The 12,831-nt window shown below is 47.2% G+C and overlaps 1 protein-coding gene across 1 annotated transcript in view; it reads right to left on the reverse strand.

Annotated features, from left to right (window-relative positions):
• MSI2 (musashi RNA binding protein 2) overlaps nt 1–12,831 on the reverse strand; it is a 206,787-nt gene that overhangs the window by 133,565 nt on the left and 60,391 nt on the right. The window contains exon 3 of the mRNA XM_033518842.1: nt 1,541–1,633. Within this exon, the coding sequence (XP_033374733.1) occupies nt 1,541–1,633 (93 nt within the window). The remainder of the gene's footprint in view (nt 1–1,540; nt 1,634–12,831) is intronic.

The raw sequence follows: 12,831 nt of genomic DNA on the forward strand, positions 1-12,831 counted from the left end.
CCCACAAAATTAAGACACTTGAAAAAAATACTTGATTTTTCCGAAGTACTGCCTTTGGGAAGGCAAACCTCTGCTAAGCTGTCTCAAGAATGGCAGAGCATGAAAGCAGAACCAAAGCGTCCCGAATCCCCAGTCACTCCCGAGACACAGCCTGGCTGCTGCATTCTCAGGGACTGTAAAACTGCAAGCATGAAACTACCAGATGGTGAAATTAAAAAGCCTATATTAAGACAACATCCAGACAATATGCAAAGTACTTATATTGAAACTATTATTAACTTGAAAAATACAGGTTAGTGGAGTTCTGCAATTAGAAGTAACTACAGAAGAAACATCCAAAAGCTCATGTAATCCTTTAATAAAAGGCTCAGCAGGCTGTAAACATCCTGCCGGAATCGAAGATTATTATTGAAAATAAAATGACTGGTTTGCAAAACAACTATCAATCCAGCACAGGAACCATTTATAAACTCGCCTCCTCAGCCCTCAACAAAATCCTGCCTGGCTCAGGCTTTCCAGGGCATATAAAAGAAACATAAACTAACTACAAGGAATGGGAGCTGCTTTGCTTTGGGATATCCTGCTGTGTCCTCACGCAATCTTGCATCTAAAACATCGATTGCTCCACTCCAAAAGACAGGAATCGAGCTGTCAGGCTGGAACCCATGGAGCTGGAACTCATGGGGTCCTGTGGACAGTGGGGCTGGCAGAAGGCAGCAGCACAAACTGTTCTCAGAGCAGGCAGCTCCACGAGCTCATCACCCGCAGCACTCCTGAACAAGTGTTCAGAAGCTGTGGGGATCCAGGGAGCTCCACAGAAGTCAGTGTCACTGGGCCAAAGCCTGGACAGTGGGGTTTGAGCTGGTACATCACAGCAAAGACTACTCTGGCAAGGCTCAGATCTCCTTCTCTGCATAAACTTGTTTGTTTTGGGGCTTTGGTGAGGGTTCTTTTTGCTGGGGGGGGATGTGTGTTGGGGGGGATTGTTTGGTTTTTTGTTTTGTTGGGGTCTTGTTTTGGGTTTGGGGGTTGGTTGTTTTTTTTTTCAATGATGCCAGCATTCCACACATACTTGCAGAAGGATTTTCTAGTAAGAAATTAAGTGGATATTCTAGTGACTTCCACATTACTCTTGCTTTTCACGTGGTTCCTTCAGGCATTTTCACAAATTAATGAGCTCTCCAATACGTCTATCTGCCCTTTTTTGCCACTGGAATCAGGACTAACAGAAGGCTGATTTTATGGAGAAGACAACTGTGTAATCCTTCAGCTAAGGGTCAGATTCTTCTTGAACAGACACAGATTCACCTCCTAGTGATGCTTTTTTTCTTTAGTGGAAGTAAACAGTGTTGGCAATGTTGTACACACACAAGCAACAAACAGGAAAGGAATCCCTTAGGCCCCAAGAAATGACACAGAAAGGCAAAAGCTTGGCCCTCCTTTGAGCTCAGTCCTCAATGCACTTTTGTTTTTCAAAACACACTTTAAAAACAAAGGCAAGAAAGAACAACTTTGTAGTGCTCACTTGGGCAGAACTTACCTTGCCAAACTGTTCAAAGTATTGCTTCACGTCTTCCACTACTGTGTTAGCCGATAATCCACCTACAAATATTTTCTTTGTTCTTGTGACCATCTGTAAGAAATTACAAGACAAGCATATGGTTTAACCAGATTATTTCAAACAATAAGTGGAAAAAAGAAATACTCTTCAGATCCCATCCCTAACCCAAATGATGAGAATACTTCTTTACAAAACCAATTTCAATTCAATTTGATTAGATACTTCTTTCTCCGTCTTGTTTTGTTTTTATTTGAGAGATGGCTGAGTAAAGGCTCTCAATAACAACTCTAGCCCCTGGATATTTTTTTTTAATAAATGATTTTTATTGTGCTTCTCAATGCAAATATAAGTGAAAAAGGAGTCCAAGCATTGTATCTTCATAGCTACTGTCTCAAACCAGAGGTGCTTTTGCCCCTCCTTTTCCTACAGACAGGCTGAATGCTCTTTGGCAGGCAAAAGGCAATTACATCAAATTGAAGCGATGTGTTATTAACTTTCCATGGGTCAGTTTAAAAGGAACTTGCAGTTACTTTTAAAATAATCAAACTATGAAAGACAGCCAGAGCTGCCAACGCAGCATCCTCCAGCTACCACAGCCCATGCTCACGGAATCACCATCCACAGGGCTGGATCAGCCCCTCCAGGAACCTGTCCATGCTCCCCAGATCAGCCCCTCCAGGAACCTGTCCATGCTCCCCAGATCAGCCCCTCCAGGAACCTGTCCATGCTCCCCAGACCAGCCCCTCCAGGAACCTGTGTTCCCCAGAGCCCAGCTGAACAGCCTGCTCCTCCTGCTGCCCCAGGTGCCCGAGTTTGGCCCCACAAGGCAAAGGGATGGTGCTGGATCCCCTACAGAGAATTCACCACAGCAGAACCCATCATCCATAACCTGCAGCTCTTGAGGATGGGCAGGATCAGCCCAGGAACACAAAGCCTAAGGTGTCTTTGGTGGGCTGATCCCAAACCACCTGATGCTTGTGGGCCACCACAACTCAAGGCAGATCCAGGGCAATGCTGTCAGCACTCTCAGAAGGGGCTGGGCAGGGCTCGGAGCAGGCCATGCCCTGCAGCTGGAGACAGCTCAGCAGCAGCCACCCCACCTCAGAGAGATGTTTGAGTCAACAGAGCCCAACTCAGGACACCAACCAACACCCCAGTACAAAACCCAGCATCAAAATGCACTTTCTCTGGAAACTGGGTGAAGCAGCCAACTTCCAGAGACTGAAGGGAAAAACACCCCTACCTCCAGAGCCAGGACCTGCCTGGTTAACCACAGAGTGGCAAACAGAGGCACAGGTACTGACCCTGCTACCTGGAAGTTTTATCGTTTTCTGATTTTCTTGCTAAAGACTCTGAAGATGCCTTTGCTGAGGGCTGCTGAGGTCACGAGGACAGCTCAGAGCTGCTCCACACCAAGGGCCACCCTGTCACACCACACCAGAGTGGCAAAGCCTCCACGGGGGCTGAGGCATCGGACACAAAGCTCGGAGCAGCCCCAAATCCTCCCAGCATGGAACAAATTAATCATCACTCCTGTCCCCACAACCATGCACATCAGCCAGGGTGGATATTCCCCTCAGTCAGCTCCAATCACACCTTACAGAGCCTCACTTTTTCTGTTTGGGTTTTTTTATAAGTTAGGAAGAAAAAGAGAGGAGGGGGAAAAAAAAGTGTAAAAATTCAATTATTTTTTCCTGGCTGCAATCTAGGGCTCTGAAATTGAAGCCCAAGCATATATTTTTCTGTAGAAAATTGTCATTTACAAATAAAGAATTGGCTAAAACCGACTTGTAACTAAAGGATTTTGCAGGGCTGTCAAGAGCCCTCTGCATGCCAGCATCTGATTTAAGATCAGGCCAAGCTTCTGTTGTCATACAAAAGAGAGAGGAAAGCAATTATTCTAAAGCAGTATTTTAAATTATCATCATTTTTATATTTGACCAAGAAAGAAAGAAAAAGAGAGCTACTGCTTTTAGAAGCAAGATTGAAGGTTATAGGGAAGAGAAAAAAAAAATAAAAAGACCACTTTGTTTCAATAGCTTCAGTCAAAGAAAATATTGGTAATGACAAGCAAATTCACAACATTTTAATGCCTAGAGATGTGTTGTGAGCTGGGAAATGGTTTCAGAAATCAGCTCTTTGGTACCAAAGCAAAGCACAAAATCAAGTCTGCTTTTACAATCCACGTTTCCCTGAAGAGACGGTTCAGTTGCTTTGTTACCACATCCCCCCAGCAGTGAGAACAGAAAATGCACAGCCCGAGCCGTCCCTGCCATCCTGAGGTGCCTCAGGAGCAGGATCTGCTGCCTCCTCCCACCTGTGGCACCGCGGCCTCACCCGGCCAAGCCGAGGGTGCCGGCAGCGGGAGACCACGGGCAGGGGCCCCAGAGCAGCCTGCTCCCCCCCCCTCAGGGGTAAGGGAAGCCCCCGCCACAGAGCCACGATGGACCCCCACACTCAGCTGGGGCTCAGCCCGGGCCAGCCCCGGCACAGGAACCGCAACCGCCGGTTTCCTTCCCCACTGCTCTGCTGGTGAGCTGCTCCCAGCCCATGGCCGCTCCCGGCTCCATGGCCGCTCCCGGCTCCATGGCCGCTCCCGGCTCCACGGCCGCTCCCAAACCTGACTTTGCTGCTGCTGCGGCCTCACTGCAGCCACCGGGTACCGTGTGGGACTAGCACCGGCTGCACACAGCCTCGCTCCGCAGGCCAACAGGTGAGACGGGGCCAGACTCGCCAGGGGAAAGCGCAGAGCGCACGGCTCCGGGAGCAGAGCAGGGCACTGGACCCTCGGGCACGCTCTGCCAGCCTCAAGTTCCTCCGGGGAAAGCCGCTGAGGATCCTGATTTTTCCCTGTGAGTAAATTCAGCTTTCTGGAGGTTGCCCACAACGGGGACACTCGCACCAGCACCAGTCACACAGAGGCAGTGGCGGGTTTGGATCCTCTGCCAGCAGCCCCGGCTGTCCTCGCTTGGGCTTTGGGTAATAGGAAGCGATTTGTGTGAATCAATCACAAGCCCATGTTTTATTAACGACTCCAGGAGGTCTGGGTCACTCTGAAACCACAATACTTACAGCTCCGTGTCTTTGGATTTCATTTGCAGTATAATATATCCAGCCCTGGCTACTGCAGGGCTCTGCAAACTGGCTACAAGATGGTTTTGGAGGGTTTGTGTGCTGAAGGTGTCTCTCTCTCACAGGAGAGGCAGATCTGAGGCTGGTGTGAGGCCCATTAATTGTGAGCATCGCAGAACTGCTGTTTGTATACGGTGTTAGTGCTGAGTTAATCAAAACACATGTGACTACTCCTGCGAGGAGGCATTCAAGGTTGCATTCTCTTTACTGGCTTGGCTTTTGAAAAATATAATCGCCTTTGTGCTCTGAAACTGAGCAAACACTTCAGGAGGTGCAGGAGCAGGAAAAAAACGTTCCCTGCCTTAGCCAGGCAAGTCTGCTGAGTTTCTGCCGTTCTGTGCAAGGTTATGGTTGTAATTAGATCAGTTATATCAGGTAAATCTCCTCTGAACAACAGACAGAAGATGCAGTCTCTGGGAACAAAAGTCTTGTCCCACTCAAGCATGCCAATACAAACGTGAGCTAAACCCAGCCTCCCTGGATGAAATGAAGGAATGGAGTTTTGCAGAGCTGGGGGCTCCAGCCCTTGAACACCCCTCACACACACAGTAATGCTGCTCATCTTCTGGTTCTTCCTTCCCCACCAAAACTGTCTTATAATCCTGACTTCTAAAAATGACCAAAGAAGATTTTAAGCTCATTAAATATATTGCTGGATTCCCAGAACTTCAAAATCTCAAGCAGTAAGTACCCACCCTTCCTTGATAGATGAGTCAAGGGCCTGTCTACATTCAACAAAGAAGTTAAATATATAACTTCAGGTTAATGGCTTTTAGTATCATTTCCCAACCATTCTTCACACAGCCTTTTAGCTGTCCCCCTGCCCCCAGTTTTAGCACAGAGTTCCTGGCCCAGGATTGGTAAGGTTGGAAAGGATGAGTGCTGGCACAGAGGGGAGCCCGAGTGTGCCACTGGCAGGCCATATTGGGAAGTAAAATCCATGTAAAATCCCAAAGCAGCAGACAGAGACACAAACTCAGCACATGGGGCTCAAGGAAGACCCTGGACACCAATGCCTGAACTCCATTCTGGCACTTTCCAGTGTGGAATTCATCAAGGCTTTGCATCCTCAACTTCTCCATATGATGGAAGTGGACTAGAGTACTAATAGTGAATCTGCATCACAAATTGCTGAAGTTAGAATTAATTTCAGCTTAAACTAATTATGCATATGTAACTCTTTTCCAGAGCACTCTCCTCTCTCTTGTACAACAACGGTGTAGGGGTGCACATGTATCCCAGCCTGCTTACCTCATCTGCAGTTTGGCATTCCATCATTTCTAGTGTATCCACCTTCTAAATAGGTTTATAATTGAAAAAAACAGCTTTGGTATCTGTGCTGAACTGTATTTTATACCCCATTGTGCTGTACATTCAAACTACAGCATTACTTCTAATTAAAAACAACAATAATTCATGTAACAGGGGAAGTGATCTTGTTAACAGAACAGACAGGCTTCTTTGGCAGAGCACACACCTTAAGAATTCTCCATGTTTTTTAGATTTTTTGCCTCTGGGATCCTCCTAGGAAGTTCCAAAAAGCTATTAAAAACTCAACTGAAATGTGATGCAAAGGCACGATGAGAAAGGCAGTGTTTAGTGAAAGCTGCTCACAGAGAACACCCCAGGCCCATTGTGTCTCCAGGTATTTCTGCACAGGTGACCAGTGAGGGAGGTGCTGTGCTGAGCACTGTGTGAAGCACATCCCGCTCCACGCGAGTGCAATCCCGTGCAAAGGCAACGCGGCTTTGTGCCATGTACAGCACGCTTAAGTATTCAAAATAGGATTCCAGCAAGATTTAAATGGTGTAAATACCTTTTGCCTGACCCCTGTGTAAGCTCATGTCATCCTGTGAGAACTGCTGGAGCTATAGAAGGTACGTGGGAATGAAAGAGCTCTTTAATCCAAACAAGCGGCACGCATTCCCAGCGGGGTAAATCAGTTCCCCTGATTTCTGGGAAAACACAGATGGGTTATATTCTCCCAACCCACTGAGAAACTAAACTGTTAACCTGGTCCCTGCTGTATTCCTGGTTTTTGGCTGGGTTCAGCTGTTACTGCTGGGAGGGTGGGTTTTGGCGGGCGGTGCATTTCCCTCCCTCGATGGCTGTGGCATCAGCAGGAGGCAGAACACACAAACTGATTTTTCCAAGACAGACTGAACTGGCAGCAATTGCCAAAACCATCCTTGGAGTTTCACAAGCAAACCTGGCCAGGGGCCAAGCAAAGCCCTTGCTGGTCCATCTTCCCAACTGCTACTGGATTTAACTTCCTGATTTACCGCCTAGGAGGACCAGCCCCTCACTCACCCACCCACCCACAGGTACAGTTAGGTGAGGGCAGCCTGTCATGGGCCACAGCCAGCCCCAGGAAGGGGCTGTTCCCAAAAGAAGGGTTTGCTGTCCAGGCAGGAGTGTCCCACACACCTCCCTGAGCTGCTCTCAGCTCTCCAGGCACAGCAACACCTTCACCTGTACCACCATGCAGAGCTCCCCGCATGGGAGATCCAAGCCTGAAAATCCGCCCCAGCTGTGAGAGCTCAGCAGGTCTTTTGAGCAAAATCTGGCTTCAAGCTTCATATCAAAAGATACAGTAAAATTCACCAGAGCCAGCATTCCCCCCCTCTAGAGCCCAGGAATAGCTCCCGGCCCCACAGCCTCTATAACCAGTTATATCACATCCCTGTGGGCTACTCCCACCTCCTGTGCTCCAGTTAACTCTTTAACAGGTTACAGAAGCACAGGCGAGAGCAGGGGAGCAGAGCAAACCTATTTAAATCCCCCTGGTCGCTTCAGCTTCTCATGCACAGTGTGGTAGGAAGGTAACTCTAAATATTCACTACGTGCAGACAACTTATCCAACCTGCCTGCCTGATTACTGTTCAGCAGTGCTTAAAATCTGCATTAGTAACTTTAAATGAAGATAATTATTTTTAAATTAATACATCTCAGGGCCACAAATGGAGAGCTTTGCCCAATGTGACTGGGAGGGGGGATTTTTGCAATGCCCAAGTAATGAGGGACAAAGGCCCCAGTGGGAAGCAATTAAGCCTCTGGTCCTAAATCTACAGGCTACTGGCAAAACTTCACCTTGTGCAGGGAGAGAGAGAGACGAGAGAGGGAAGAAAGTGGGAGATGGCATTCTGCCCAGGGACCTCACTTTGGAAGCCATGCCAGCAGTACTCAATGGGAACACAGATTAACTGACCATTACCATCCCATCAATTCCTCACCTATGTTATACCATCTTCTCAAAGGAAACATCTTGTGCCCTGTTCAAAATACAACCAGAAAACCTTTGTCCTCCAACAGGACACAAAACTGTGACAGCCAGTGTTTCCAAGGGCATGTTCAAGGTCGATTTGTAGTATGGCTCTACAGGTGAAGCAGGATGGACTGAAGTGGGGAACCAGGCTCATCAGCTTCCCAAAACACAGTCCAAGTCCTAATTTTTTAACCTGGAGCAACACAAGGAGAAGGCCCCAAGCTGTCCCTGCTCCCCCACAGCCAGGAGGGGTGTGCAGGACAGCAGTGAGAGGCACATTCCTGTGCAGAGGAGCAGGAAGCTGGGTAGGACAGACGCACTGATATCTCCAGCCTGCCCCAGTGTAAGTGACAAAAAGCTCCTGGAAGCTCAGGCAAAGTCCTTTAACTCAGTGTTCAACAAAACTCAACAATGCAGCCTGAACTGGAGACAAAAACGATTCTGCCTGAGTTTGTAAATTCTTCAGCTCTGAACACTGAGACCAGTCCAAAGATATTTACTGCCTCTCAGTGCAGAGAGTGTGACATAATTTAAATGCTTCTAAGTTAGTATCAACTAATTTTTCATGATAACCCTGTCAAATCAGTGATGGGAGCTCTTTATTAAAATTCTAGATAATCTGCTAAAACAAGAAAAATTCACACAAAGGGATAAGAAATGTGTGAAGCAATTTACCTCTTTCCCAACATACTCCAGATGATTTCTCTGAAAAGAACAAATGGAAACTTTAACCCTTAGCCTTGATTAATTTCATCTACATACTCTAGCTGCACATGGCAATCAGTTACTGATGAGCAGGTTTGACTTCATCTGCTGAGTCAAGGCCATGGAGCTGCAAGGCACTGCCTGGCTTTGCACAAGGGTGAGCTTTCCCTCTGATGCGAGACCACGAAAATCTTGCAAAATGCCCAGATTTGCTTATTACTGCTGTTGAAATACTTTCACAGTTTTATGAAATGCTGTGTTTGCTTTTATCCTTTTCCCCCACACACAAACAGGCTGGTGAATTACAGGAATTGCAGCACTCCCACCTCCAGCTCACAAAGGGGAGATGCTTCCCCTGCCAGGGAGGGAACCCACCAGCCATTATTAAAGCAACATTGCTGTCACTCTAAAGCAGATCAAATAACCCTTGACTGGGAATAAAAGAGCCCTTGAGGAGCTGCACCACAAATGAAGAGTGGAAGCAAGGCAAGAGAAAACATCCATACTTTTTCCAAAGGAAGACAGCACCTCACAGCTACAAGAACTTGTCTCCCTTGTGTGATGTTTACTCACTCAGTGACCACAGGGCAAGTCATTTCAGTCTCCATAGCACTGATGTATCAAAGAGTCTTGGGAGAAGCTCAGCTGGAGACTGCAGGGCTCAGCATTTAAGCACACATTTGAACTCCCAGCATTTGGGGAAGCCTCATTAGGTTGAGTGCGTTGCACAATCGAGTGCTATGTGCCTTGATTTCCACAAAAAGAACAGAAATATATCCCCACAGCCCAATAGAACCTGTGAGGTTTCACTCATTAAATGCCTAACCCGCTGAAAGTCTGATTTGAAGATGCTGGAATGGTGCAAGACATTGTTACTGACATTAATATTATTAAAGGAAGAATAAAAAAATATTGTTCCTAGCCAGGAAGGCCATATCAAACTACCAAGCAAGAGATAAATCAGCCAAGGTCTCCAAAAAAAGACATTATTTCTCCTTTACTCCAACATCTTAATGTGCATGACTTTTTTTGTGCTAGAAATATATTTCTATAAATCCTCCTTTACAGAAAGCTTTGCTTTCAGAAGGGGAAAAGTAGCAGATAAAATACTGCCCATCAAAATGAACTCAAGTCTCTAGTAACATAACTAAATGTGTAATGTTACAGATGTTTTATGGCCACAATGTCGGATCCATTTAGATCATTTTTACAAACCCGGCAAGAAATATCTCCCCAGCGCTAGAAACCACGCCAACAGGTCTGGGACCAATTGTTTATTCAAACAGAGATGCCACCAGAGAACAACATCATCTACTGACCAAAACTTGGGAGGGCTCATTTCTCAGCCATGTACCATCAAAACTGAGAGCCAGAGAGGGATGGCAGGCTCAAAGAGGAGCCGGATCACAACTGAGGGGTGCTTTTCCTGCTATCTAAAGCTGACACATCACTGGTTTCTGCCCCTGTATGTCCTGCTGAGGACCAGGAGAGCAGATACACCGTGAAACCAGCCCAAGGTGCTGCCCACACACCTGACAGCAGCAGCGAGGCCAGGAGGGACGCTGGCACGGCTGCCTCCTGCCCAGTGCAAGCCCACAGTTCACCTCCAACACACATCTGGGTGCACAAATGCAGTCATTAATGTGTCACACCAGCCCCTGCCACTGGCCCATGCTGAAGAAACACTTTGTCTGAAGCGGAGTTTTGCTCTCCAAGACCATCAGCCAGTCACACCCAACATCAAAAGATTTATTACCCACAATGATAACTGCCTCACGCTGCTTCGTTTGTTAATTGTGACTAGCTTTGCCTTCAGAAGGGTAGGAGCCAAATAAATCAGTTATCTCCAGGAAGAATTTATTTAAAGCTGTTAACACTGTAAACCCGAGCACTTGGCAGGAGGCTCTGCAAGATCGGATGTGTTTGTGCGTTGTGTGCAGGGCAGGACACACTCAGCGGCCAGGGGGAAGGAAACCAGCTCTGAGCAACACCTTGATAGGTTCAGGCTTACCTGTCCACCACAACAGGCCACCTCTCATGCTCATTTCCCATAGGAAGCTGTGCCAGGACAGCCAGCACTGTCACCACAGGCTTGGGCTCCCCACAGCAGCTCAAGGACTTACCCAAGCAAACGGGAAACAAGCCCATGCCAGCCCGAGGCACACGCTGGGAGCCCACCCCCAGCCCAGCAGGCACAGCCGAGCTCTGTGCTACCAACCAAGCTATGAACACCAACAGGTGATCCTCAGGGTGCCCCACCACAGCTCCCTGTTACGGTGAGCAGCTCAGAAGTGCCGTGGACTGCCTCACAGAGCAACAACCCCAGCTATGATGGAGGGACTCATTCTTACCTCATCTATAATACCAACAGCTCTCTAGTAATAATGATGATACAGAAAATAAACATTTGGCTGGATACACACTCCTTCTCCATCTTCCCCAGCACAAGAACTCTGCCAGTATCAAAGCCTATCACAGCTCAATACACTCAGAGACTTTCAAGTACCTAGATCATTACAACGCTGCCAAATACGTCACATAAAAAGGCCAAGTCACTGAGATGACTGGATTTCCAGGTCTGGCAGGACATGAAAAGCTGGGACAACTTCCCATGAACAGCCACTTGTGTAGGATGAGTCGAGCCAAATGTGAGCACTAACATCTGCCTCCTGCCCGATGCAGAGCTCCTGAGGCTGCACTGTGCCGGGAGCAGGGCTGCAGGGAGCGGCAGCACCTCTGCCAGCAGAGCCCCTTCCAGAGCCAGAGGTGCTGCTGGCACTGCAGGAACAAACCCACCTCAGCCTGACCCCTCAGCTGCACCTGCACTGCATGTCCCTGCTCGCTATCTGGAGATTTTGTTCCTCCCGAGAGCTGCAAGATCTGTAACTACACTGGAAATTTTAATTTAAGTCTAGAAGCCCTTTGTCTTGACTTGAACAGACAGACACAGGACTAAAATATTTGTAAGAATCTACGAACCATCTATAAGCCACACACACAGTGCTGTACATAAAAACAGCTCATACAGTGTAAAAATCAAACCTCTCATCCCCCCTCTTCAGCCTCGTACGTTCAAGGCAATATGAAGTGTGTAAGTGAGCTGTCCAGACTGAATTACACAGGAACTGTTTGCTTTTTCCATGGAGACTAACTCACCAAAACAAGGAGATCTCCACAAGCTGTACCTGCAGCCACATGATGACAGCTGCAAGCCAGGACGACGTCCCAGCACCCAAGAGCTGCACGGCCACCAGAGACCTTTCTTGCCTCTTTCTGGGAGTGATTTGCTACCCACCAGAATCTGCCACTCTTGCCAACTCCAAAGTTCTGCCTCAGAGGCAAACGTGCTGCCAGCTGTGGCAAGGTTTTGATGGGTCCTCTCCAGGAGAAGGGGAGATGCTGCAGATTGGAAAATTTGAGGGTCTCCACACAGCTGCAGCTCAACAATCCTTCATCCACTGTTAAATTACAGACCACATGCTGAGAGTTAAAGACTTATACAGGACTCCAGGGACTAATGGAGGAATGATTTCAGCTTCTAACTGTGCTCTAACCAGGCACTTAGGATGCAAAGCACAAGTTTGTGGTGCTATTGTGCACTGCATCAAAATGACTTTTTGATACATTTTTGCAAATAACTAATAAGGAAAAGAGAAAAAAACCACATCACCCTGGTATTTAACATAATTCTTCCCCTCTGTCCCCTATCCTTATATTCACATTCGTGACAAACAGCCTCTATCTTCAATTAGGCCTGTTTTATGCATGCATGAAGCCCCCAAAATATGAAAGAGCTTTTATGCAACACCAGATTATCTAATGTGCACATATTTTGCAAAAGAGCACTTTTTAAATACCTAGTCACAGAGAAGGGAAAAAAAAACAACATTCCATTCAGGAAGAGAGAAAGGGAGAGGAGGAAAAAAAAACCACATAAAAGCTGCAAAAACTGAAAGTGAATGCGTTTGTATATTAAGCAATCAAGTGCTGTCACACACTGAAAACACAAAGCACTGAAGTTTAAGTGGGCACACACCAAGGGCCTTACCATGGGACACACTTTTCAGCAGCATAGAAAGCACTCCCTTATCAACCCAGCACAGTATGAAGCAGGATCTCTGCCTATTTAAAAAAAAAAACAAACCAGAGAAATAACTTCTCTTGACAG

This window comes from Parus major, chromosome 19, assembly GCF_001522545.3.
Source record: "Parus major isolate Abel chromosome 19, Parus_major1.1, whole genome shotgun sequence".
NCBI lineage: Eukaryota > Metazoa > Chordata > Aves > Passeriformes > Paridae > Parus > Parus major.